This window comes from Corvus hawaiiensis, chromosome 3 (genome assembly GCF_020740725.1).
Source record: "Corvus hawaiiensis isolate bCorHaw1 chromosome 3, bCorHaw1.pri.cur, whole genome shotgun sequence".
Taxonomy (NCBI): domain Eukaryota; kingdom Metazoa; phylum Chordata; class Aves; order Passeriformes; family Corvidae; genus Corvus; species Corvus hawaiiensis.
The window spans coordinates 2,911,483-2,939,353 of record NC_063215.1 but is presented as its reverse complement, the minus strand read 5'-3'; the positions used below and the strand labels follow the sequence as shown (position 1 = coordinate 2,939,353).

The 27,871-nt window shown below is 43.3% G+C and overlaps 1 protein-coding gene across 1 annotated transcript in view; it reads left to right on the top strand.

Annotated features, from left to right (window-relative positions):
• Positions 1-747: 747 nt before the first annotated feature.
• Positions 748-27,871, top strand: part of RP1L1 (RP1 like 1) — a 44,940-nt gene continuing 17,816 nt past the window's right edge. The window contains exons 1-2 of the mRNA XM_048298493.1: positions 748-1,019; positions 19,198-19,855. Of these exons, the coding sequence (XP_048154450.1) occupies positions 19,217-19,855 (639 nt within the window). The 5' untranslated portion in view covers positions 748-1,019; positions 19,198-19,216. The remainder of the gene's footprint in view (positions 1,020-19,197; positions 19,856-27,871) is intronic.

Genomic DNA, 27,871 nt, shown 5'->3' with positions numbered 1-27,871 from the left:
TCGGGGCTGTGACCATTCCCTGGGGAGCCTGTTCAGTGCCCAAGTGGGAACGGAGCCTAAGAAAACACAAGAGTTTTGACAAGGAGGCATCATCCGGGGTGAGGATGTTGAGCTCGGCATTAGGACATTTGGGATCTGCACTTGGCTTTACTGTGGGGAAAAATACCAGAATAGGAAGATGCCTCTTCTCCACTGAAAGGATGAAACCAATGAAGGAAGAATAACACTTACCCTCCCCTCTCTGGGGTTGTGATTTTTATCATTCCTTATAACTTATAATACACTTTAAGAGTCCCTGATGAAATATACGAAACTTTGTCCTGGATACTGAATTGGTTTTTTTCCATCCATGAGGGATTTTTCAGGTTGGGAGAGGATTTTGCACTCAGTCTGATTTAATTATTAGATATTAGAGGCTGGAGACTTAAAACTTGGGCTTCTGTGATCAGAGAAGGCAAGAAAGCCTTTGCCACCAGGAGCCAGCTTTTCCCTGTGCCCCAGCTCCTGGCTGGACAGAGGAAGAGGAGGAGGCACTGAGTCAGGCTGGGTGAGCAGCAGAGACCATGATGCAAAACTCCCCATCACCAAACCTGCAAGAGGAACAAGAGGAAAAAAACATCTTTAAAACCTCATTAGTTAATCATCGTCACCGCAGATGGTGCCCAGCTGTAAGCTCCTTTCTGCTCACCCTAATCCCATTCCAAGCAGCTCCTCTTGCAAGAGGAGCCTGTTGGCTTTGTTATCTGGAGAAGTGGCGAGCATGGGAGCACCTGGTAGTGGGGAGAGCTGCCTGAGGGGGAGAGATGTAAAGCTTTAGGAGGGGAGGTGGGGGCCCATCTCCCTGCGCAGGCAGGGGCTGAGCAGAAGCATCCCACCCTTGGCTCCCAGGGCTGAGGAGCAGGAGCCAGAGGAATTCTCTGCTTGGCTTTTGATCTCCACTGTCAGTGCTCGAGGAAGGCCTGACCTGGGATGGATTATTGACCTGAGCAAAGCTATGTACCTGGATTACCTTCGCTGTGGTGAGTGGAACCTGCCTCCCTCTGTCCCTTTCTAAGCTTTTAAATCAACACTGGGAAAAGGAGCAACAAGGGAGGTACTGGAGGATTGATGTTAACGCTGACTGCCTTTTTTCAGCAGCTCTGTCATCCTTTTTGATTTGTTTCCTACTAGGAAATTGGGATATTGCTGATTACGTGGGAGAAATGGGTGCCTGTGATAAACAGGAATTCTGCTTACAGGGAAAGGTTCCTGATGGGAACAAGCCATAGCTGGTGGCTGTACTTTGCTCTGTTGAGCAATGCAGATGTTATCCCTGGAAGGCCTCCAAGGGCTGTGTTTGTGTTTTCCTGGGAGGCTTTGCAGTGGGCTCTGTGTCCATCCTTTTTGAGACATTTCCCAAGAAAACAGGTCTCCTTTCTGACCAGAGCTGGATTCTGGTTTTTCTGATGTAACTTGCTGCAGCCTCTTAAAGTCTCTGCTGCTATTTAGGGACAGCAGGAGATTGAGTGGATCAATCCCATAAGAAGATCTGTGCTCCTGTGCATGGAGAGGGGACTCCTGTCCATTTTAAGTAGTGCTGCCCAGGCAGGGAGCCAGGCTTGCTCCAGGCCCTGATGGGAGAGATGTCACTGTCACCACAAGCCCAGTTGGAATCTAAACCAGAATTTTTACTCTGATTTACTCTGTAAGATCTGAATAACCACAAGGCCTTTTTTTTTCTTTTTTTTTTATTTTGTTGGCAGCCCCTCAGTCCCTCTAAGCACAAGCTAAAAGGGGGGGCCTTGTGTTTTCTGGCTAACATGAGTCCCAGGTCATTAACCCTTGACAGTTCTTTGGTGAATTACTATCAAAAAATGAACTGATTTCTTGGGCTGAAGAGAGATTCACACAGTTGATGACATAAGGGTCATTTAGATCATCAAACGTGACCATTTGAATAGAACATAGCCTTGAATTTCATCCTGTAGCTCCTTTGCTTTCTGACCTTTTCACATTGCATTAAGAAACTCATGGCAGGACCACATAAACTGAATTAATACAGAAAGGAAGGTGAGAACGGATATAAATTCACCAGGAGGCCACAGGTCAGCATCCCACTGAGACTTTGAGGTAAAGAACGCAGCAATCCATGGTTGCCTCTGCTGAGAACCCAACTGATTCTACCTGTCTTTTATGGAAGGATGTTTTCTGGTGCCCATACCCCTGATCTGGGAATTTCTGCACCTCTGTGGCTCTTTTGTTTGGATCAGGATTTGTATTTGCTTGTAACATCTGAAACTCCAGTTGGTTCTTGGCCTGGCTGCAATCACTATGAGTTACTGGTTGTGCTGGTGATTGATTTCTCTTTATCTTCCATGTCTTCTACTCCCCCAAATTGCTCCTTACAGCAACTGAGGGCACAAGATAATGTTTCCATCTCTTGCTGGTTTTTTTGCTTGTGGGTTTTTCCCGCCCTGCTTCACTGGATCTCCTTTGGCTCTGTTTTGGAGCTTCAGTAAGTCTTTTTCTCCTCTCTTTTAATTTATTTCCCTGTAATTAAGGCTGTCTTCTTATTGTGCTTTGAAGAAACACAAACCATTGGCCAAGAGGTGAGTTTTATTGCTATCAATTGTTAAAAGTAATTCGTGCCCATTAATGTAGAAGAGGGACAAACTCACATTTAAGTATAAAATGACATTTATAAGGCTTAGGTGGTTTAAATATATTTTAAATAATTTTGGAGAGATAAACAATGCATCTTTTAATCTCTTCCCTTCATGGTGTGATTCTTTTCCCCCTACCAAAAAAAAAAATCTTTTTTTCCCACTCAGTCTAGTTTTAAATAACCTGTAGGAAGGGGCTTCCACTCCTTCATTTGAAGGTTATTCCAATCTAAATGACCTCACTTGCCCTTTTCTCAGTTTTATCCTATCACATCTATTTTTACCCTCTTGCTCTACATTAAGCTGTTCCCCTGCACGCCTGGGAAGAGGAAAAATTACAGCCTTAACATTCTGACCACTTAGAGAATGAAAAATACAGGAGAAAATCAAGACCCAGGTGCCTGGCTACTGCCATAAATGTTGTTCCAGAAAGGACTTGATTTCATTTCTTTATGCAGTGCCTCCACTCCTCATCTTCCCCTCAGCATAACTTATCTCCTGGCTCCCAGTCATTCCTCATTGTTCACTTCCAAGGGCTGAGAGCTCTCAACAATCGAGATCCTACTTTTTCCTTGGATCTTGGCTCCCTCCTGCCTGCCAGCTCTTGAGTTTTCCCCCAGGCATTAGTTGGCCAAGCAATGTATATTTAGTTCTTTCAACATTTTCTTTTCTCCCTCCTTCATCTCACCAACCCCTCAATCACTCTGCTGCTTTTCTCCAAAACCTCTCAAAATTGGCAGCATCCTGCAGGCTTGTGGTTGTCCAGTGCTACCCTGAGTCTTCCTCCTCCTGCAGGGCATGGAAGTCGAGCTTGTTGCCTGACTTTTTTTGGTGTTTCCGCTGACGTTGGTGCCCTGGATCGTGAGAAGGATCTGGTGTGTGCTTAAGGGCTTAGAGGGAGAGGTGGGTTATGGAGAAGGGAGAGCAAATGCTCCCATGGCTATTTCCAAGCAGCTCACCTGGAAACAGTGGAATTGTGTCAGAAATTGGCTTTGTCCCCCTCTCTTTGCTTTAATGCAGAAGTGAAAATCATGATATCGAGGCCAAGGAGACAAAGGTCGTGTTCCTACTGCTGTCCCAATGACCAAGCAAGTAGTACTGGGCAGATTACTTGATCCATCAGGACCTCAGTTTTCCTTTTAGCCTTTATCTCTTCTGTCTGATGCTCTGAGAAATTGTGGATACCCAGTCCTGGAAGTGTCCAAGGCCAGGTTGGACGAGGCTTGGAGCAACCTGGGATAGTGGAAGGTGTCCCTGCCCATGGCAGGGGGTGGAAGAAGATGATCTTTGAGGTCCCTTCCCACCCAAACTATTCTGATTCTATGATCTGAAGAGGAGGCTCAGGGGGGACCTTATCACTCCCTCCAACTTCCTGACAGGAGGTTGCAGTGAGGTGGGGGTCAGCTTCTCCTACCATGACTACACTGAGAGGTCCAGAGGAAATGGCCTTAAGCTGAGACGGGAGATTCAGATTAGATATCAGAAAAAAATTTTTTCACTGTTTGTGTGGTCAGGCATTGGGAGGGGCTGTCCAGGGAGGTGTTTAAGGAATCATCATGCCTGGAGGTGTTTAAGAGGTGTGGATCTGGTACTGATGTGGTTTTAGTGGTTTAGGGGCTACAGTGGCAGTGCCGAGCTGATGGTTGGACTGGATGATCTTGAAGGTCTTCCAGCCCTGATGATTCTATGATTCCATGATCCAGTGACGGCAATGCAGCACGGCCTGGATGTTAGCCAGAAAAGGGAGGCTGGCTCACGTTGCGGCACCCAGAGAGTAGAGGTGACTCTCTTTGTGCTCACACCTGATCCCAGCAAGTCTGTTCCTGCCCGAAGGCCTGGGCCTGTGCTGCCTGGCCGTGTCCATGTCCCAGCGTGTGCATTCCCCATCCAGCCTTGGAGCACTGCTGGAATCCAACAGAGTAATAAATCAGTAGAAATTATACCTGCTTGCTCAATAGACATGGTGCTCATCCCAGAGCCACCTTGTGCCAGTTCTGCTCTTTAAACAAACATGGTTTTTTTGACTTTTTATCCACGTGCAGTCAGTAAAGCTGTGAGAATTCTTTCCTGCCTGATGGAATCATGTACAGGTGCCAGTTAACCTCCAGTTTCCATTCTGGGTTGCACTGGGTAGGACTGGGAGTGACAGAAGTGCAGAGCCCAGAGAGCAATGGGACTGGCAGGTAATAAAAATAACCTGCAAAGTTGTCACCTGGGGAAGGGGCTGGAGCACCAGGAGCGGCTGAGGGAGCTGGGAAAGGGGCTCAGCCTGGAGCAAAGGAGGCTCAGGGGGGACCTTGTGGCTCTGCACAACTCCCTGACAGGAGGGGGCAGCCAGGGGCAGGTCGGGCTCTGCTCAGAGGGAACAGGGACAGGATGAGAGGGAACAGCCTCAAGCCAGGGGAGGTTTAGATTGGAGAATAGGAACAATTTCTTCCCCCACACAGTTGTCCAAGCCTGGCACAGCTGCCCAGGGCAGTGGTGGCATCCCCATCCCTGAAGGGGTTTAAAACCTTGTGGTTGTGGCACTTGGGGACATGGGTTAGTGGCCTTGGCAATGCTTGGGGAATGGTTGGACTCGATGATGTTTGAGGGCTTTTCCAACCTAAATGATTCTGTGACCTAAATGTAGAATATTTGATCGAGTGTTACTAGGGAGAAACACATTTGCAGCAACTTTTGGTACTAAAACTGCACCTAAGAATAATGAGGCCACTACAGCTGCTTCAATAAGTTGCAACAGTTTGGTGGAACTTTTTGCCCTACTTCTGGGAACATTCCCAGCTGCATCAAAGTTTGTTTGAAGTTGTCCCATACCAACTGCTCCCAGGCTTCTCTTGCGTTTAGCATTCTTTCTGCATTAGCTGACCAGACTTATTCACCAGGTGTCATCCTCAATTCTTGACTGCATAAGCCAATCTCTTGTCACTGAGATGTGGCCACGAGGCCTGGCAGAGAGGGAGTTCTGACTTGCCCTCCACAAATACCTCAGCGAGCCCATGAGCACATTTGGCAGGTGCCCTTGCCATTAAGGTTCAGGCAAAGTGAACACTGAAGTCAGAAAAACATGGCCCTTGGCCAACCCATGGAAAAAAATTCGGCATAGATAATCCCAGGTATTTTTTGCAGTACTTTTCCAGACCTATTCCCATTCGCTTGGCGATTCACTACCCAGTTCAACATGCTAGCACTTTAAGCTTCCTCAGAGGCATGCAAAGCCTCTTAATAAATAATCTTGCTATTCCTTATCACATCTGCCTTTGAGTGAGACGCAGGACAAATGGAACAGTGTCCCCATCCGAATCCAGGTCAGGATCAGACGTAAGCTGCGAAATGGTGGTAGTGAGGGGCTGAGCGATCGCTGCAGTGTTACATAAGCTCTGCTTTAGCTCCAACACGGTTTACAAGATCTGTGGTTTTGGGATGGGTATGAGGCCAGGGAAAGGAGGTGCATGGCAGCAAGGACTGTATCTCTCCCTAAACTTTTACTTGCTGCCTAGTCCCATAATGTAAAAAACATTTCATGTTCCATGGATTGAGAGGTGTGAGCTGGATTGGCCAACCCTCACAGTCCTCAGGAGAGGCAGGTGCAAGAAAGATCTTCAGATCAGCTGAGCATGGTACGGTCAAAGGTGAAAACATGGAAAAAAGTGAGAGGTTAAGCACTGGAAGGGGCTGCCCAGGGAGGTGGTGGAGTCCCCACCCCTGGAAGTGTTCCCCTGGATGTGACACTCAGTACCGTGGTCTCCTTGACAAGATGGTGTTTGGTGACAGGTTGGAGTCAATGATCTTGGAGAGGTTTTTTCCAACCTAAATGATTCTGGGATTCTGTGACTGCAGAAGTGAAGAATTTTATAGGCAGTATTCGGAATGGATCTTGTATAATATCGTGAAAACTGATAAAAGTTTATAAAGGCTGAGATAAGGTCACTCAGAAACAGGTGTTTTACAGGAAGGGATGGCAGGAGGTTTGGGAGCAATTACAGCCAGGAATCTGTAAGATCTGGCAACAGTCCAGATGGGAGTGTTTGGTGTGAAGGAGATGAAGGTGTTGAACGTGACACGGAGGTCATGAGCCTGGGTGTTGTGTGAGTGTGGGTTATTCCAGCAGGGAAGGAGGAGCTGTGGTGGGAGATAAGAGGGTGTTCTTCTAACTGTGATAAAAGGCTGTTCAGGGATTTCATGGAGTCTCCCTCTCTGGAGGCGTTCCAAACCCACCTGGATGTGTTCCTGTGTCACCTGCTCTGGGTGATCCTGCCCTGGTGGTGTGGGTGGACTGGAGCATCTACAGAAGTCCCTTCCAACCCAAATTATTCCATGATTCTGTGGATATTGTTGACAGAACCAGCTCTGGGAAAGCTCAGGAAGGAAAGGACAGACCCAGCAGTGGAGAGTTACACCTGACACCATGAGTGTCAAGGCTGATGTCACCAGCTGACATCACGGAGATCACGATGTCGACAGAGAGGGAATGAGGGTGAGGAGGAAGCACCAGGACACTCAGATCCTTATCTGTGGGGTGAAGGCAGCAGAAAAGACCAAGTCTCAAAAACATGGTGTCCATTGCTGTGGAGGAGAACTGGATCTCAACTGCAGCTCACATGGAGAAGGGGCAGAAGGTGGTTTTTTTTTTTTTAGCTGTTTTGATTTTAAGTCACAAGTTCAAATGTGGAAGCTTTTAAAGGACCCAAACCGTGTCTAAATACAAAATTTCTATTTTTTTCCAAGCATTCTTTCAAATGCTTTGAAAGAGTAATTAAGGTGAAGCAAAACTTTTAATTTAATCTAATTTTTTTTATTTGACTTTCTCAAGAATATCAAAGGGATGCTATTTGAAGGGTCAGCTAAGGAGGAAATGCAGTGCTTTTGGGGGACTTTTTCCCCCTTCCTCCTCAGTATTTCAGGTGTTCATTCTCAGTAGTTCTTTTAAATTCAATTAAAAAAAAAAAATTAAAAAAAAATTTTGAAGAGTCAGCAAGGAGCCATTCGAGCATTCATTTCTCATAATTTAGAGCCAGGACACAGGGAATGAGACACAATGGATGAAACAACTTTCTTGTCACCTTCTGTGTTCATCACCTTGAGCTTCTTTTCCAGACAGTCGAAAGAAACAATAGTTCTAAGATAGAGTTCATTTGAGACTTCCAGTTAAGGATTAAGGATATAGAGCCTGTTAGAGTGAGTCCAGAGGAGGCCACGGAAATGCTCCAAGGGCTGGACCCTCTCTGCTCTGGAGCCAGGCTGGGAGAGCTGGGGGTGTTCACCTGCAGAAGAGAAGGATCCAGGGAGACCTCAGAGCCCCTTCCAGTGCCTAAAGGGGCTCCAGGAGAGCTGGAGAGGGACTTGGGACAAGGGCTGGAGGGACAGGACACAGGGAATGGCTTCAAACTGCCAGAGGGCAGGGACAGATGGGATATTAGAGAGAAATTCTTCCCTGTGAGGGTGGTCACCTGGCCCAGGTTTCCCAGAGAAGCTGTGGCTGCCCCTGGATCCCTGGAAGTGTCCAAGGCCAGGTTGGATGGGGCTTGGAGCAGCGTGGGCTAGTGGAAGGTGTCCCTGCCCACGGCAGGAGGTGGAAGAAGATGATCTTTAAGGTCCCTTCCAACCCAAACTCTTCCATGAGTTGAACGCAGCCTGAAAGACATCGTATCTTTCTGGTGGCTCTGAAGGAGGGCTAGAGTGACCTTTTCAACTGAAGATATTGCAGACATCCACGTCCAGCCTGAATTTTCCTGCCCAGTAGGATTTGTCTCACATTATCCCGGCATTGCCTGATCCTTGTCCCTGCTCCCTGTCTGCACACGATCTCCCTGACCCTATTTAGGATTGAGCAGTTGTGGGGCCACCTGACTGTATGAACCCACCAGGACACTTTGTTCTTCCAGGAGGGCCCCACAGCATCTGGGAAGGAGCATTTGTGTCAGAAATACCCCCCATTGTCCCACAGCTGGTGGTGGAGGGGAAGCATTGTCCCTTCTGCTCCTGCACAGTGCCCGAGCAGAGCAGGTGTTCAATCCCAAGAGATCCCATGAGCTCCTGCTGGCTCATCTGATCAGAGAGTCTGGCACTGGGATTCAATAGATGAGGGAAATTAAGAACAGTTTAATTGTGTTAAAAGTGTAGGAAAGCAAAAATCGCAGAAAACACCAAATTTAGACTTTGGCCAGGGTGCCAGCATTAGCAATGCTACCCTGCATGAGAGGTCAGAGTTTTGCTGACATGAACGAAAATCAAGGATAAGTAAGAACTGGAAGAATGTAAATCTTGGGGGTAGAGAAAAAGTAGTGGAAAACGCAGGATTGATAATAAATTAATAAGGAGGACAATAATTCAAAACTGGCTATGTTATTGAACACCTTTAAAAAAATCTCCTAAAGAAGAAAACTGTAGGAGAGTGGTTTGGACAGGATTTGAAATGAGGAAGGAAGTCACTATAAAAAAATGCAATTGGTAAAGAACAAATGGAGGAATCCTTGAAAAAAAAAATGGAAAGAACACAGATCAGCTTTGCTGATCTTGACAAGTTCGAGTTTAGAGAATGAACTGAGAAACCAACTCTGTCACTTCCCAAAGGCAGCTGATGTGAACTAGGATGAATAAGGGAGAAAAGACTGGGATAATATCCCCGATAATTTTTTTTCCCCTGTTACTCAGAGCCAAAAGGAGTCACTCCCGTGAGACCTTGTGTCTTCTAATACAATGGAGCAAATGTTGAGGCCCAAATAAGAGCACAGATGTATGGCAGAAGAATTCCAGACAAAAGGCCAGATAAACACCTGATTCCAGAGAAATTTGACTGCTTCTACTCTTTATCAGATTTTACACAGTGCTGGATTTGTCTTGGTAAATTATTTAAAAGCGTTTTAGAAAGAGGCATTGTTGGATGAATAAATGCTGTCCATGGATTCAATAATGCACATTGAAAAAGTGAGAGAGAAAGGATATATGTGTTGGAATGTGGAGGGAGCTGATTTGATTTAATATATTTTAAAATAACTTTTTTAAGAGTGTAAAAGACACATTAATGAAAACCAAAATTGATAATCATTTGGAAGGAGCTGAGGGTACAAGAAAGGAAAGAGAAATCATATAAAAGGGCTTGGAAATGTTAACAATGGTTAGAAAAATTAGATCTGTACTGGGGAAAAAAAAAAAGGCAGTGTTGCATTCAAAGGTTTAATAATCTCAAGTAAATGTTTTATTGGAAATGGAAAATAGGGAAATGATGGTGGTGTAGAGGAAATTGATTTGTGCCTTACAGAGATGGAAACACTGGGATGCAAATGATTGTTGGACATATGGAGAACCACATGCTGAACTCAGGAGGTCTGGGCAATAAAGTGTCTGTGTGTTTGAAGGGTTGGGTGTTGTCCTGAGGAAGGCTTGGAGTGGTTTTTTGTGGAAACTGGAAAAAACCTTCCAACCCCTGCAGTTTCTGGAGCCTGTGGTGAGTTCCTTCTCCTGACATACAGCCCTGAGCTGCCAGGCCAGATCCAGCTGCAGACTGAAACCTCTCCAAAGTTTGTGGGGACTCTCTTCGTTCATCTCTCAGCAATCATCTTCTGGGTGGCAATTTGTAGGCATGGCTTGCCTCAGGTTCTGGGTTTTGTGCATATTCCTGGTTCTTCAGCTGCTCACTCCAATCACCTGGTTTGCTTCCCTGGATGATGACCTTTCTCAGCTTCTTCTGTCATTCCCTGTTACAGAGGGGAATTCCCTGCTACAGAAGAGCTCACCAACCTAGGAGATCTCAGCTGCTTCTCTATAAACTCCTTATGTGCCTGAGCTTCCTCCTGGGAGCTGGAAACAGCTCTGGGATGAGAGGTGGGAGGTATAGGATCCACCTTGTGTGGCTGTGATCATATAATCAAGGGACATCCCTACCAGACAGTCTCCATGGGGAGGCAAAACAACTGCTAATATATGCTTGGCCCATTCCTGATCCTTGTGATCCGTGTGCTTTTGGGATTGTGTTCCTTGTATGCAATTAATTGTATCAATTTTAGGTTTGAGTTGGGCACGCTGCTCCAGTCTGACGTGATGAATAGAATCATGGAATCACAGAATATCCTGAGTTGGAAGGGACCACAAGGATCACTGAGTCCTACTTGTGGCCCTGCACGGACACCCCAACAATCTCCCCCTGTGCCTGAGTGCATTGTCCAAACACTCCTGGAGCTCTGGCAGCCTTGAGGCCGTGACCATTCCCTGGGAAGCCTGCTCAGTGCCCGAGCATCCTGTGGGGGAAGAACCTTTTCCTGATATCCAATCTAAACCTCCCTTGGACACAGCTCCAACCATTCCCTCAGGTCCATTCCCTGGTTATTAGAGAGGAGAGAAATAACACATTTCTCTGTCAGTTTCTTGGTACAAACATGCAGAGCAAGTTGGGCATCAAACTCCACCTCAAAAGGAAATGCTGAGTCATTTTCCCCCATAGTGCCAGAAATGTGAGTAAAGGGCAGTGCTGCTTACCTGTAACAGTATTACTGGGAAATGCCTGGTTTCAGCACTAGAAATACCCTCTGAAATGAAAGGCATGTCCCCAGATTCTAGAGGTATTTCTGACCTCTTCCCGGAGCTGAACAATGCTCAGTCTGAAGCACCCAGATGGGGCTGTTGCTGTAGGATCCCATTGCAGAGACAATGTCATTAGGGCTGTGTCACAGCCAAATGGGCTGCACAGGGAGGTGGTGGAGTCCCCATCCCTGGAGGTTCCCAAGGAGTGACTGGACATGGCACTCAGAGATCTGGGCTGGGTGACAAGGTGGGAATCAGTCACAGGTTGGACTCAGTGATCTTGGAGGTCTTTTCCAACCTCAATCAGTCTGTGATTCAGGGTTGTTGTTTCAGTAGACCACAGCAGGGTGTTGAACAGCAAGTGGCAGAACTGGCCTCCCTGCCTCTAATCTATTAAACCCTCATTTTCATTTTAGGAAAGAAATCCTACATTTCTCTAGGAAAAGAAAACCAGCCTTCTGCATTAGGTCTTCTCTGCTCCCTTCAGTGGGAAAGTGCTCTAAAATCTCGCAGAGGACTGCGCTTATCTGGAGGAGATGTCACAGTGTGATTGGACTGAGGGGCTCCGAGATGGGAACCAGCAGGATGTGTAGGGAAGGGGTAATAAACGGGCATCATGGTGTTGCTGTCCCTGCTCACCAGGAATCACAGAATCATTAAGGTTGGAAAAGCCCTCTAAGATCATCGAGTCCAACCCTTAACCCATCACTGTCACTAACCCGTGGTCCCAAGTGCCACATCTACATGTCTCCTGAGCATTTCAAGGGATGGTTAATCCATTATTTCTGTAGGCAGCCTAAGGAGAAAGCAAAACTCATCACTGAAGAGTATGAACCAAGTGTTAGTTTAGAGCCAGTCTTGGTAAGGTCTGTCCTGTCTGAGGTCCTGATACTGGAACCAGACCTTTATGGCTCAGTCCCTAATCTCTGAACTGATACCAGGAGTTTGTTCTTCAGCTTCACAAATACATCTTTTATTTGCATAGTGAAGGCACCTCTTGCCAAAGGAATAACCACAGAATGGTTTGGGTTGGAAGGGACCTTAAACACCATCTAGCTCCAACATTCAACCTCCAAAATTTCTCAACTCATGTATTTTATCTCGTGTTGAAGGCACTCAATTTCATGATTTAAACCCATGGAAAATGAAGCATCAACTGTAGAGACCTTGTCAACAGGATAAGTGCTTTAAAATAAGGAATATTGGGGAAAAAAACCCATATTTTTTAGCAATTTCAGTGGTTTTTCTTTCTTGGCACCTGTGTTTGATGGCTGAAAAACTAATTAGCTAATATATCTAGAATAGCAGGGAGATTTTCTGTCGATGAATCTGATCCCTGAGACTACTTCTTATCCTCCAGAAAGCTGGGCTTCTTTATTACCTGGGTTAAGTGTGGTTTAATCCTTTGCATTGGAATCTGTACCTGGAAATGCAACTTGGATTGCTGTGCTTTGAGTATTGACTTGTTCTGAAGTGATATGGACCCAAACAAAGAGAAAGAAGTACATTCTTTAAAAAAAAACCCCAAACTAATAAAAAGCCCTACCTACCCTGTTAAATAATCCCACCACTGCCCACCCAAAACCCAGAACAACAAAAAAGTCACGTGTACAAATGAATATTTAAATTTTTAGAAGGAAATCCAGTGATCACAGAAGGGAAGGGCAAATAATGGTAAAGAAATTGGAGGTGGAATATTCCATCAGATCCCAGAAAACATCTCTGATGACAGAACAGTTCAGGTGGCTGCAAAGGATGGATCACATTAAACTGGCGTTTAGGTGGATCCCAATTGCTACAGGGACGTGAACCAGTGCAGACGACCTTTGGAGAATCTGCCTTGCCTTTGCTGAATCACAGAATAAATTGGGCTGGAAGAGGATTTGAAGGTACTATCACACACTCACAGTCTCAGTAGATCAGAAGAGTCTTCAATATCCTCACACTTAGCTGTTCCTCCACCTTTGAGGCCCCAGTCTCTGATCATCATCATGAATTTGGTTTTCTTCTCCCACCAAAATGGCATTTTTACTGCTGTCACTTGTGTCTGCCATGTCTTAATGCTTTGCTCTTCTGTGAAGATTCTATCCCACACCTATACCATGCCCTAGGCAGTTATAGACAAGGATGTGGATGTTTCCAAGTCTTTTTCCAGGTTCAACAATTCCAGTGTTCTTATCATTTCTGTTCACATCATGCCCTCCTAGAGTCATAGAAGGGACCTTAAAGGCTGCCATGGGCAGGGACACCTTCCGCTAGACCAGGTTGCTCAGATCTCCATCCAACCTGTCCATTAATGTTTCCAGAGATGGAGCCTTTACCCATCCATCTACCCTGTAAATTCCCAACAAAATCCCAGAAGAGAAGGAAAAGAAATAAATGCTTTAAGATGCAGTGAATCTAAACCCTACTAGAAAACGGTCAATGAAAATGTTCTAAGCTGTAGCTGCTGTCAAATCCAGGAGATTTTTGGCATGCAAGACTGAGTTTACATCTCCAGCTTCCTTTGTGATCCAACAGTCAAGTTCAAGGAATGGTGTCAATCCCTGACATCTCCAACAGTGTTCCTGCCTGGAGGTGATTTTCCATGTGTTTGAGACCAGCTCTGACAAGGATCTGGGTGAGGAAAATTGCGGCGGTTTAGGCTCATTCATCCATGGATTAGAATGATACGTTGGCTGTTGGAAATCTCCTTCTCAAACAATGAAAAACTTAAAGCCCTTTTGACAATCTTTTTCAAGTAATTTAAGTAACAAATTAATTGAGGAGAAAATATACATTCTATCCATTTTGGTCTCCTTTTTTCCAGATAATTATAATACATTCATAGGGAAATGGATAATCTGCTTTCCAATTTAATGTTTTTATCTTTTTATGAATCAAATTTCTCAAAGTTTGTAATTTTCCAACCAAGACTTTGTCTTGGTTGGATCATAAATACTCCTTGTTAATTAAGATCACTTTGATATTTAAAAAATATTTTTCTTCATCAAAAAGATCACGGGGCCAATTGAAATGAGCTTTTTTTAGAAAAAACATGGTTACATCTTCAAGCAGATTCATCTTCCTTGCTAGAAACTCTCACCTTTTCTGGGAAAAATTCCACATGAAATCATTTTGTTCATGATTTCCCTGGAAGACAAACTTGGAGTTTTCAACCAGCTGCATTCCAAATATTAGTGGTGGTCTGTAAATTTTTCTTCTGTCTGGAAGAAATGACTGCAGAAGTAGAAGCTGCAATTACTTGCATGGGAAGAGAAATTTCCAGCAAAATTCTGCACCCTGATTAATCAAAAAAAGCCATATAAAAATTGATACTGGGACTATACAGGTGAGAGGAAAGGAACCGATTTTACTATCAAGTGGGATTAATGAAAGGTCGCTGCTGGATGGGGTGGATTCTTCATAATTTAAAGTATTTAAGTCAAGTCTGGAAGCTCATCATAAAGGCCTCAAAGAGTGGTTATAGGCCCGGTGCTTAATTCATGAAGTCACATTCCCTGACAGCTCTCCTGCCTTGACTCGGGCACCTTCTGGGCGACACCTGGATTCCTCTACTTCTTTTACACCCTAACAGAGAGAAGGAGGAAAAAAACTATCCAAGGTAAAACCAGGGCAAACAACAGAAGGTGAAGGCTGATGTGAATGTATGTTAATGCTGCAGGAGAAGGAGCCCTCCAGGAGAGCTGGAGAGGGACTTTGGACAAGGGACGGGAGGGACAGGACACAGGGAATGGCTTCCCACTGCCAGAGGGCAGGGATGGATGGGATATTGGGAAGGAATTGTTGGCTGTGAGGGTGGGGAGGCCCTGGATCCCTGGAAGTGTCCAAGGCCAGGTTGGAGCAATGTGGGCTAGTGGAAGGCGTCCCTGCCCATGGCAGAGGGTGGAATGAGAAGGTCTTTAATGTCCCTTCCAACCCAAACCATTCCATTTGGTTTTGGCTAAGGGGTCACGCAGCTTTCTCTGTGTGAATTCCAGCAGCAGAGGTTTGATGGGGTTTAGAAGTCCAGAAGTCTAGCCCTGCCTGCTATAGTTTAAACTATAGTTTATAGTTATAGTTTATAGCTTTTGAGATATTTTGAACGTTGATGGGAAATTGGAAAACAGGGACCAGCTCCCTGGCACAGCCCTGAGTAGAAAGGCCTCCATCAGTGCTTCAGTCTTTCCCACGGATGGACTCCTACAAATTTTCCTGTAGAGCTGCAACCTTTTATACTCAATGCAAGCCTACAGAGAGATGACCTTGGTCCTCGGGGTCAAGGATACCACAGAAATGGCCTCTGGACCCTCAAAGATGTGTCCACAGCTGGAAGAGCAGTCCTGTATGAAGAGGACTATCATGGATGCTACACTGACATTACATTTAGAAGATTCCAGTTAAGGATCTGAAATGTATAACTTGTGGAATTTCTTCTTGCAGGATCCCCAAATCCCTGCCCTTCTAATAGAAGCCCTTTATGACCCTGATCTCTCTGCAGCTGATTGGTTTCTATAAAGGAATGTGCTTAGTGCTGGGAGTGAGAAAGATGCAGCAGCTGTGTCAGTAGTGGAATCACAGAATCACAGAGTCATTAAGGTTGGAAAAGACCTCCAAGATCATCATGTCCAATCTTCAAGAATTCCAGTCCATGCAGGAGTGAGATTTCTCACTGATTTTCTACCTAAATCCAACTGAAGTTGTTATTGTTGTTGTTGTTATGTGCGGGTTTTTTGCAAGGAGGAGCAGAGAGAGAAAACAGGAAGGCTCTTAGAGGTGAATTATGACAGAGCAAGTAATTTCCCATTATTTGTCATTCACGTGCTTGTCTGTCCTTATTTCATGCCCAAATCTCAATGATCCAGCTGTTGAGCATCATTCTGAGACTGTGACTTTGACATCTGCCATGAACTTGAAAATTTTGGGATTAGGGCTCTCCAGATTTTCCTGTTTCATTTTTCCCTGAAAAAGTTGTTACAGATCTCATCCATCTCTCTCCTGATTAAGGGACTATCACCCAGGTGAGAAGTGACACATCCACACAAGTCCTTCAGAGACACCATCATCCTTACTCCACTCCCACTGATTCCTCCGGACTTGCCAAAAGACAAATATGATTCCAAAGCATTTTAATGAGTGGGCTGGATCAGGAAAGTTTTCCAGGTCTCTGCAGGCCTTTATTTAAGAGGAGAATTCCTTTTCTGGACTGGATTGCACTTCCAGTTGTACTGGTGTGATTTCAGAGCCGAGTCAGATTTATACCAGAGTTACATGGGCACAAGGAAGAGAGGGATTGGGCAAATTGTGCCTAAAGCCCCAGTGGATTTGAGAGCCTTCTCCAGCAGCTTAGGTAGCTTTTCTTTCTATCCTTAGCAACACAGCCCTGCTTAACCCTCCAAGCTGTGGTCAGTCATTTTGAGGCCAGTTTGATTGACAGCAAGTAACCTGTTAACATTTTTCCCTGCCTTGTGCAGTGTATTTGATCCTGTAGGTGGCTGGTTGGATGTGTTGCTTTTTTAAATTATTATTATTTGGTTGATTTTATTTTTAATCCCTTGGATATTTTGTAAGAAAAAGTCATCTTGAGCAAGAGGGATGAAGTATTTCAATGTAAGTACAAAAATATGCATTGAGACTTCTCTTATTTCTCTAAAAAGATGTATTTGGGCAAGATGAGCATTTTCCTTTGCAGATTAGCAGTAGAATTCCCTTCCAATTCTGACCTTTCAAATAGATAATATTGAACTTCTCTGTATGGCAACTGTTTATATTTCCTTTTTTTTTTTGTGGATATACGGCTTTGTAAGAGCAGATCTGACAGACCCTCTAGGCTGGGGTGGGTAATCAGGTCTATCACCCAAAACTCAAGGAAAAATATTCTTTTAAATCAGTCATCTGTGAAATTATTCCCCAAGAAAAGTAGTATTGGGAAAGTGTGTTATGGTTTGCCTTGTATTTAGTTTTTTCTGTACTTCTTACAATATGATTTAACAGCTTGAAAATGTAGAATAAATCCTTGGGAAGCAGTTTAGATTTCTGGGAATGCAGTCAGCATATTGTGGATCACCATTTGTCCAGTGACTACAATTTGGATAATGGGTTTGTTTGGAAATGATGCTGTCGCTGGCTGAAAGCTCCAATGTGGGGCTTGTGGAGAAAAAGTGAAACCCACCTTTCTGGAAGCCGCTGGAAAATAGAGAAATGAGATATTTTTTCCCTGGAAATGATGAGTTGGAGTGATGAATTGACCTTTCACTGGGAAATAAATAAGTGAATAATTGCTTGGTGAAATGTGTACGTGGAAAGAATAAATCATACTGAAATCTTTTGGGTGTACATGGATATAAATAAAAGCAGGGATTTGTCACAATAATAGTCTTTCAAATGATGCCTAATTTCTATTCTCACCTAGCTGAGCTTAAACTTCCATTTATTGCAGCATTTGCTGTAGTACAACGTGCACAAATATTTCACTTGAGGGTACCATGGTAGGAATATAATGGTTTTGTTCTAAAATGTAGAGAAATTCAGCATTTACAGCTTTTTGAATGCTCCAACAGTGACGAAATTCCCATTAGTGGCAGTGGGCACCAAACCGATCCTCCAAAGAATGAATTGTGATTATCACAATTATTCATACTAGAACGTCATTCAGCTGCTGCAAGAGGGGTAACCAGGAGCAAACTGGAGGAACCATGTAATTATAAATACATTTACTGTTTTCTAATTCATTTGTAAGCATTAAAAAGTTTCCTTTCTTGTAAGAGATATTTTGGAAGTTACAATAGAAAACTGATGCCAATTAAGAATAGAATTTGGAAAATAAATTGGATATAGATGTCTGTGGCCAGAACCCCCTTCTGCAAGTTATAATTCTACTGATCCCTTACTAACAATTCAAATGGTTTCCTATCTGTCAGCAGATAAATGACCAGAAGATGACATTTCTAAGTGCCATTTTTAGAGTCTCCATTTAAGTCTGAGTAATTAACTCAGAGTAAACTGGGGAATCACTGTTCATATTCATGAAATAAATGTGTTGTGCTCATTACAGCCAATATTTTAGCAGTTGTAAAAATAGTGTTAATTCTTTTTTTTTTTTTTTCATGTCAAAATCAAAGTGTCTTCTTTTTTTGGCATAATAGTTTCATTCCATATGAGGTCTGAATTTTTTAGCAATTGGCTTCCATGACAATGGATTTGATAAGGGAAAGTAACAAAGAGTCTCGTCTTCATCAGGAAAAAGACATTAAAAACACTTGTGTTCAAAAAGTGGGATGCAACCACCAGACTGAAACACCAAAATCAGTTTATTTATGAAGGACACCAACTGCCCCAACAAAAACTGGGCAGATCATCTCCAACCAATTTCAAATTTTCCCACAGTTTAGCAGAACCAAATTTTGTAGTTATTTTTGATGTCTTGTAATATTTGTTACTTGTTTCCATAACTGCCAGAAATTTTTCATCCAGAACTCAGCACATTTTGGCATGGCCTCTTCTAAAACCATATTGCTCTGCCCCTCAGTGAGCTCAGGACTGATTGCGTGCTACAAAGTGTAATCACAACATGAAGAAATTCAGTTTTGTTTTGGTTTTTGTCACATTCCAGTCCACAGGGTTAAAGGGTTACATGAGAATCTCAGTGCTGTGCTTGTAAAAATAAAGCTGAAATAATCACTGTCTCTGATAATTTCAGAGAAAACCTCAAAAATATAATCAAGGAAGACACAAAATTCCAAAGGACAACAATACACTTCTTGTGGGTTTCACTTGGTGTCTGACTCATGCTTTTTGCGCCTCGGGGGCAACTGACGCTGTCTGGATTCCCACTGGAATCTGCAGGACCAGGAGGGTTTTACTGTGATGAGCAGGGTTATGGATGCTCTCCCTGCTGTGCTTCTCTGTATCTGCCTGATCCATGAGTTCCTAAGATTTGTTGGTACAATCTACTCGTGGCGGAGCTGATGTGAGGAGCACAAACCTTGCTCCAATGTCAGGCTCCAATCCTGTGTGACTCAAACAAACCCCAATCCGTTTTTCCTTCTCTTTGCAGTTATCTTTAAACAAGAGGGATGACTCAGGTGCCTGCTGACTACCTGTCAAACACCAGCTCCTACAACTATGAGCCACCCCTCCCCTCCGTGGCTCGGGCCAGCACCCTCACCAGGGTCCCTCCAGCCAAAAAAATAACATTCTTCAAGAGTGGAGACCCTCAGTTTGCAGGAGTCAAGATGGCCATCAACCAGCGGAGCTTCAAGAGCTTCCACGCGCTCATGGACGACCTCTCCCATCGGGTCCCACTGCCGTTCGGGGTCCGGACCATCACCACCCCACGAGGAATACATTGCATCAGTGAGCTGGACCAGCTGGAGGATGGAGGGTGCTACCTGTGCTCTGACAAGAAGTACGTGAAGCCCATCAGCATCACCTCTGGGGGACACAGGCCGGCCCCGCCACGGAACAGTCGCCCCTCCAGCACCACGAGGAGAGTGGCTCAGGAGGGCAAGCTGGAAGATTATTCCACACCTTTCACTTACCATGGCCCCAGAATACCCAAGAAAATCACTCTGGTTAAGAATGGGGAAAGTGGATTTCGGCGCTCCATCATCCTGAACCGCAGAAATGCCCGCAGTTTCAAAACGCTCCTGGATGAGATCACGGAGATCCTGCAGTTTCCAGTGAAGAAGCTCTACACTGTTGATGGGAAGAAGGTAAATATCTCTGTGCTGGTCAGTTGTTCAAACAGAGTCATCACATTCCCTGTGATGAAAATCCTTTAGCTCATGGGTCCAAAAGTTTACCTACATTACCTTAATCCTTCAGATTTTGTCACAATGAACGCTTCCCCATTAATTACACAAAAGTTTGATGTAGAATAATCTTGTTCAGCCACTCAAGAACTCCATTCCAAATATTGTTTGTGGTCAATAGGAGGTTTAATGTTTTGCACGTGGGCATAAAACCCTAAATAAACTTTTAGTAATGGAGTTTCCCACCTTTTCCTGGGAGGCATGTCCCAACAAAGGTTCAACTTTTCCATACCTGACCACTGGGAATTCGACAGAATAAGGTGGCCCTTAGGTAGCACCTTGTGGTTGCACAGCTCCCCACAGAACAGGGTCCTGCTCATTACGTGGGATTCTCAACATTATGATAAAATAACCCATTAAGGCATAAGTAATTGAGGATTGAGTGGGATCAAGAGACACTTTTTGTATTGATGAATTGGTGAATCTGCTGTTGGGGAACTCTTATAATAAATTCAGGGCATGACAATCTCTTCATTCTTCTGTTCCCAAAGGAATTTCCTGACAAACCTGAGATTCTCTTGACTTCTTCTCCATCTCTTTTTAGCTAACTAACCTTTACTTCCATTTTTTTGAAGGGGTCTCAAGAGTTATCCTGACTTCTGCCTGTCCCTGCAGCTGAATGGAGATTCCCAGCTCCTTTGACACCTTTCCCACCTTTACAGGGTTGAGTGCCAGCTCCTCAGTGGTAAAAACACAACCACTTGTGGTGTCACTTTCTGTGCCAAGTGACTGAAATGACCCGAGTTCAAGTGACCCATTATCCAGGAGGGGAAAAAAGTGCAGGAATATTTTGCAATAAAATAATTTTTACCTGGCACAGGGAGGGGAAGGTGCAGTAGGAAGGAGAGAGGGAGAGGATAATTTAAGCCATCCTTCCTGGTGGAAGCACCATGTCTTATCATAGAGCTTTCTGCTGTTCCCACCACTCTGGAAAGAGCTTCCAACCAAACCCAGTCCTGCTACCTAGATATTTTGTAATCTATGGATAACTAACTTATTTTGCCTTTGATTTCTCCAGTTTTCAAGACTTCGACTCCTGTTCAGTCCAGATGGACATAATAATCTTGAGAGCTGATAGCAACTCCCTCTTCTTCAATTTTTGAGAATTTTCACTGATTTCTCTAAAGAAAAGTTTTGCCTTCTGCTTCTTAGTGCAGTCTTGATGTTCCCCTTGTAATTCCTAAATGAATTTCCCACAATTTTCCTTCTACTCATTATAAACACCAGTACTTTAGGTGGGATATGCACTCAATGAGCACTCTGTAAACACAATATCTTCAACTTGATGATCTTGGAGGTCTTTTCCAACATTTCCACACAGAAATGTGTGGATGAAACACCGTCACTTAATCTCTCCACAATCCCTTCAGGTTCGGGTTTCTTAATATGAAAATTTTCGTTACTGTTTTGTCAATAAGGAGTTGATTTTCTATACCTTAATAATTTGAGTTTCACTCCTTTAATTCCTGTGCAGAATATCACAGTGGTAGGTGACGGTGGGTCCAACGTCAGCAACGTTATCAGCTGCCACATAATTAGGAGATATGTGATTATTAATACCTTTCCTGGGAATCTTTTACAGAGATATTTTTGGCCATTATTAATTTTTAGTAATTTACCTCCAGCTTTTTAGCTGTTCCCTACTGTTCATTTAACAACCATTCCTATTAGGGCTTCCTGTTACTCTAGGCTTGGGTGCAAAGCATCACAAAAAATTCGGTCTGTCTTGGATTTTCCAATCTTTTCTTTTCACTTGGATTCTCTAAGGTCTGTTCTTCTTTTAAGTTTTCTTGTCATATCTCAGCTTCAAGACCTCTGTTTCTGATACACAGAGGTATCTGTTGTGTCTGAGTTTTCACCAGATGTAACTGTTTCACTGAGGAGTAAAAATAGCGAATTCAATGCACAAATTTGTGAGCTTTCCTGAAATAACTTCCTTCCGCTGGAGCTGGAGTTTAATTTTAGCTATACATCTTGTCTTTATACTTAAATTTACATTTTCTTTTAAAGCCAATGTAAAGAAACTTCCAGTCTTCCATGATCGTTCAAAGGTATCTCCATGTTTCATATTTCTTGAGTATTTTCTTTTTTCTCACGTTATTCTCTTTGAAGAATAATTCAGATTCTCTTTAAATAATTTTGTAAACTTCTTTTACGCCAATTATCTATTTTTTTCCCCCATGACTTAGTACAGAGATCTTCCTGGGAAAGAGGGCTGAGATTGAGTGGAACAGTAACTTTTGATACTTTTTTCCACATTTTGACAGATTAGCAGAATAATTCCTCAGCAATGCATCTGGACTACTGCTGAATTGACTTAGTCTGTCTCAGGAAAACAAAATTCACAGCATTTAATAGCAGGTACACAGTTTCCCTTTTGCAGCCAGTTTTTCCTTGATCTCTTGAAAACCAAACACAAAAAGAGGGGGAAAATCTCCTGTCCTACATGTTAGTCAATCTTCCATCAATGGAAGAGCCATTCATGACCTCAGAGTGTTTGTTCTTCAATCTCCTTTTGTTTCTTCTACTACTGTAATTTCAGATGTAAACTTAAATCCTAAAATGAGTTTAATCACCTCTGTCCAGTGGCTCTGTTTTGATCTTCTCCATTTTAATATTTTTACCATTTTGTTGAGTAAATTCAGGGTGTTTCAAGATTACAAATCTTTATGTGGGTATAAACATAGACACACATGGAACCAGCTTGTTTTGTGTTCCTTTCATGGAGTATTGATTTGAGAAAGCAGAGAAAAGTGTTTTCTTCCTTTTGTAGTCCACAATTTTTTCCAGCAAACTTCTAAGTTTAGTTCAACCGTAACTCAAAGTTAAATCATAGAATCTGAGAATTTTAAAGCCCTGATTCCCATGGAAGGAAATCCAGTTTGGTTCTATTGATATTTACATATTTCCATTTTCATTCTAACACCTGAAGCCTTGAGTGAGGTGAAACCAGTATTTTTAATCCTAGATATCAAGCAGATTTCCTACTAGGAAATCCTAGTCCCACTGAAAAAAGTAGGTCTGAAGTGCTGGAACATTCATTTCATTAGGGAAAATAGCCCATTTTTCCAAATTAACCAAGATTTTTCTTGCCTAGAAATTTGATGAATATCAGACTGGAGAAAATTTTAATTCAATTTTAGGTAAGGAAAATAAGTTAAATTTTCAACAAGAAAAAAGGTATAAATCATAAAGCTTTTTTTTCAGGTCAAGCCACTCATTGGTGTTTTCCAGGTGATTAACTGGATATAATCGGATTAACTGCCCAAATAGAGAAATTTGTTATTTAAGTTAACATTGACACACAATTAACTGACCAATGAAACTTTGAGCACTAAAATATAGACAGTCCTGGACTAAATTAATTCATCTAAATCTGACCAGCTTTTGAAGCAGTTAGGATGGGGGGACATTTTGCCTGTGAGACCCTATAGAAGATTGGAAGAGTAACTTCGACTTGTCACATAAATTAACCCAGGCCCAAGTTTTCTTACACTGGTTCTAAAGTACTACAGATATTTAGATATTGGCAAACATAAGACACGGGACTTTACATCAATTGGCTGATGAGACTGTTGGAAATCACAGTTTTCCTAATTTTTACTGGGAACATCAGTTCTACACTAAAAAAAGAACCAGGTGTGCAGATATCTCAAGAAAAAGAATAATTGTGGGTTGTCTTCTCCATGAAATGACCTTTTGGCTCCATTCTAGGAAGTTTTTATACCACATAGTGGGTTTTCTTCCTCATGGTCTAAACCACAGGAATGCACCTCTGTTCAGATCCTCACTGCCTGCCTCTGGAGAGGGAAGGATGTCTCTGGGGACAAAGAGACAGGGATCACAGAAAGGGCAGAAATCCTCCCAGGCTGTAAGAAATGACGTGCAGGATTATGAGGCAGTAACAGAGGATTTCCCTTACAAATGGCAATTATCCAGGACCCACCAGCTGAACAGTCATTAAGACTTTGTTAAGTCACAGGAACCCAGCACCATGACTGTGTCCAGGCACAGATGGCCTGATTTCTGAATCATGAGGCCTTCCTTTTACTGGCTGTCCTAAATTAAAACAAAAACCAAACCAAACCCTTCCTTAAAATCCAACGCTCCTCCTCACATGGCGTTTGAAACCACACTGTGAGATGGCAAATAGTCTACATAGTTTATGGCTACTGGTGGCAATTACCAAGAGCAGCTCAAATGGGATTTATCAGCCCTCCAGGGGATGTGGCCAGTTTTATGTTCGCTGGAGTCAGGCCGAGGTTGAGATGTTTTTCTGTTTGGGTGCACTCAAGGCTGACTGTAAGTTGTTACAATTGATGAGTGAATGTGATCCGGTTTTGTTGTGTGGAAAGGTCTAGGGGATGACCAGAAAGACTCGATTTTGCCTCAAATTCTCCAAGTGAGAACGTTGCAGAAGGAGCACTGTGTGCCACCGATTTTGCATGGGGGATCAGGGAATTGCCGTTCAGGTTAATCAGCGGAGCAATCACGAGTTAAAGAATGTTTCCCCAGGCACCACGAACTGGAGACTGTAAAGGATTAATTATTAGAAACCACTCAGGGTAAGAACCCTCAGTTTTCTCCTGTATTTGTGTGGAATTTGGCATGGGATGCACTTAGGCAAGACCAACCATTCTGGGGCAAATCAAGCTGTCTTCGACCATGTCCTAGTCTTGGAGAAAGACAGAATGGCCCAAATACACCTTCTCTGGTGTATCTTCCCAGCCTCCAGCAACCTGTAGGGTAAGATCTTCAGCCCAAAGCAGCAGAATGGGCCTACACGGCTATTCCAGTAGCCAGAAGAGTATCAGGGCACAGACTCTGGCATCAAATGGAACCACCTGTGGATAATCACACACTCTAGCACCCAAAATAGGGTCTAATTCCCACAGGGGTGGCCACCTTCAAGCCACTTCTTAGAAAAGCTCCCTGGCATGTGTCAACTCCCAGATCTGCCCAGGAATTGCTTGGGAGAGTGCCAATTGATCCAGGCTTTAAATGCACTAAAGACTACTCTAAGAAGAGTGGTAGAGGCAACGCTCTTCCAGTGCCCTGGATCCAGAACTGATTTAATTTAGCAGTAAAGGCAGAACTTTTATTTTTAGCTGTTATTAGCCAAACTGGTGGCCTAACCATTATCACTAAGTAGTTCTTGATAATAATGACTGTATTTACAGCGACCTGGGGGTGCAAGGCCAGGAAACAGGCTTGTCTGACATATTTCCTGACTCAGATTTACACATCCATAGAGCCATTCCTAGGACATCTGTAGGCTGCCCGCAGGCATCCTCTCGGCCACTCATGTTTGGGCTCTCTACCAAGCTCGTCTGTCTTAATGACAGGTGTCATCAAGACCCTGATGGAAGTGCAGGAGGAAAAGGGGATACGTGGGAGCAGATAAGCTGGTTCAAAATGTGGTGTATATAAACAGTGAGAGAAGGGAGGTGATAATTTGCCTCTGTGGGATCATTAATTTTCTGGTTGCACGTTGACGTATTCACTGTGACACTCAGTTTCTGTGCTCAGGTATGAAGGATTGCAACCAATTCCAGCCCCTGATCTGGAGCAAACCGTTGTTATCAAGCAAGCTGTGCCACTTTTCCACCCACTACGTGTGTGACTCATGGTCTAAAAACAAACCACAGGTTTCAGGTTCGATATTCTCTGATTTCGTGCCAAAACCACAATGACTCCAACGAGATTTACACAAGCGATCTGTAAACCTCAGCAAAACTTTCCATGAACCTCATCCACAAGAAGATTCATATCCAGGTGTGTTTTGTGAACCTTTGAGATGCCCTGAGATCATCTGGCCCAGTGCCTTACAACGTAAAGGGACCTTGTGTTTGGCCACTTTCTTATCTAACATGCAGCAAATCTGATACTTTCTTATCTAACATACACCAAATGCAGATGGTTCCTTTAGCCTGAGGAGGTTTTGTTCCTTCAGTAATCATGGAGCAAAGTGTAATTGCTTTCTAATCCTTTTGAATTTAATCCAGGGCAAAGATGTTTCCAATCATGTTATTGAGTATATGCAATAATCACGGAATCATGGAATGTCCTGAGCTGGAAAGGACTCCCAAGGATCATGCAGTCCAACTCCTGGTCCTGCACAAGATACCACAAAAATCCCACAATGTGCCTGAGAGTGTTGTTCAAACCCTCCTGGAGCTCTGGCAGCCCTGGTGCTATGACCATTAATATTTCCTAATTTTTCCTAATAGCAATTTAGAAAATGCCACCACTCATTTATCTTGTCCTTATCGACTTCATTATACAACCAAAATTTTCTGCCATGCTATAGGTACCTTCTCTTGCAACTATTTTTGGCATTTCTGGGTTTTCCCCAAAACAAACTATTTTTGTTTCTAAATGCAAGCGGTTTTGAAAGAAAAGGAATTGAATGTTTTAAAGGTACAATTTTTTCACATTTAGGTTTTCTTCCATCTTAAACAAATTTTAGAAACTACTTATGGGAAAATTACTTCTATAGTTACCCACGTATGGAAGCTTAGAACTCTGGAAAGATTAGAGACAGTTAAAGAAGAAAAAATCACCCAGACTTTTAAAATGCAGATTTTTCAATGCAACAAAGAGCACAAAAGTGCACAACAGTCATTTAGACTTGATATAAAAATCCCGTATGACGATTTTATTTATGGCAAAATATATTGAGCCAATAAAACCAAATCTATGTCAGTAACAAGTAAATTGCCAGAAAAAATCAGGGTTCACCAGAAAAAGTTGTGTTACAAAGTATTTCATGAGAAGTGTGAAGCTTTTCCTGTTGATGGTTCCCTTTATAGTGCAGAAAAGGAGCACAGAATAAAAGTGGACTTCAGGAGAGTAAGATTTGTCACCATGATCTCTCTATTTATTCATTTGCTGAGAGTACAAAAAATAGCAGAATTCCACCCTCTCCTGGAAAAACTGTGAATTTTCTGTAAGTACTTTCAGTAGAAATCACTGTTTCTGCAAAGAGTTTTCACAGGAAAGTCTGTGGGGTTTTTTCATATGGAAATTAGGTTTTACAAATTCAGATTTTAGAGGTTTTAACGAGTAAAAGGTGAGGAAAAGAGAGGATTTTTGCATTTGCATGAATTTTCTTCTTCCTTTTTGGCCTTGAACAGGGAATTCAAAGGATTCTGCTGCAACTCTTAGCAAGGTCTGGAAGTAGAAACCTTCCCACCTTTCCCATTTGTATTGTGGACTTTGCAAATTGAGAGTGAAACCTGGACTCAATAACAAGAAAAATATTCAATTAAACCAAATTTTTTTCAGCTGAATGGGTCTCTCTTTACGCCCAGAGCTTCTGGAGTCCACAGATTGTACCCACGGTGTTTGTGCTAAGAGATATCCAAGATGGCAAGACCATGGATCAATTCCCTATGGATCTGTGAGCTTGATCCAGGAGGGTTTATATCCTCAATCCCAGCTCCTACAGATAACTGGAGCACAGCTATGTCGTCCTTCCCTTTTCCCCCCACCGTTTCCAACTGGAATACCTTCTCATCCACAGTGTAAATATTCTCCACACGAAAGGAGCGAGTTTTGACAACTTCTGGTCATCGGGAGAAGCTTGAACTCCCAAATTGGATCCTTCCCACTGACTCAGCCACCACAAGGCTGAGCACAAGAACCAAATGCTTTACATTTTTTGAGGCACGTCAATTTTTAAGCTAATCCTGCCCCAGGAGAGGATCAGGGCAGGCTCTTGGGGTGGAGTGGATGTTACTCTGACTCATCATTTTCAATGTTGGATGGACCAGATTTAATGAAGCCGATGCCAAAGGGGCAGGTAGGGGACTCTGATTTCAGTCAGAAGGTGAAAAACATCAGCAGCAAAACTTTTCTAGAAAGGCCATCCTCTCTTCTCAGTTGAAATTTGCACCTTTAACAGCAGTTTGCTCT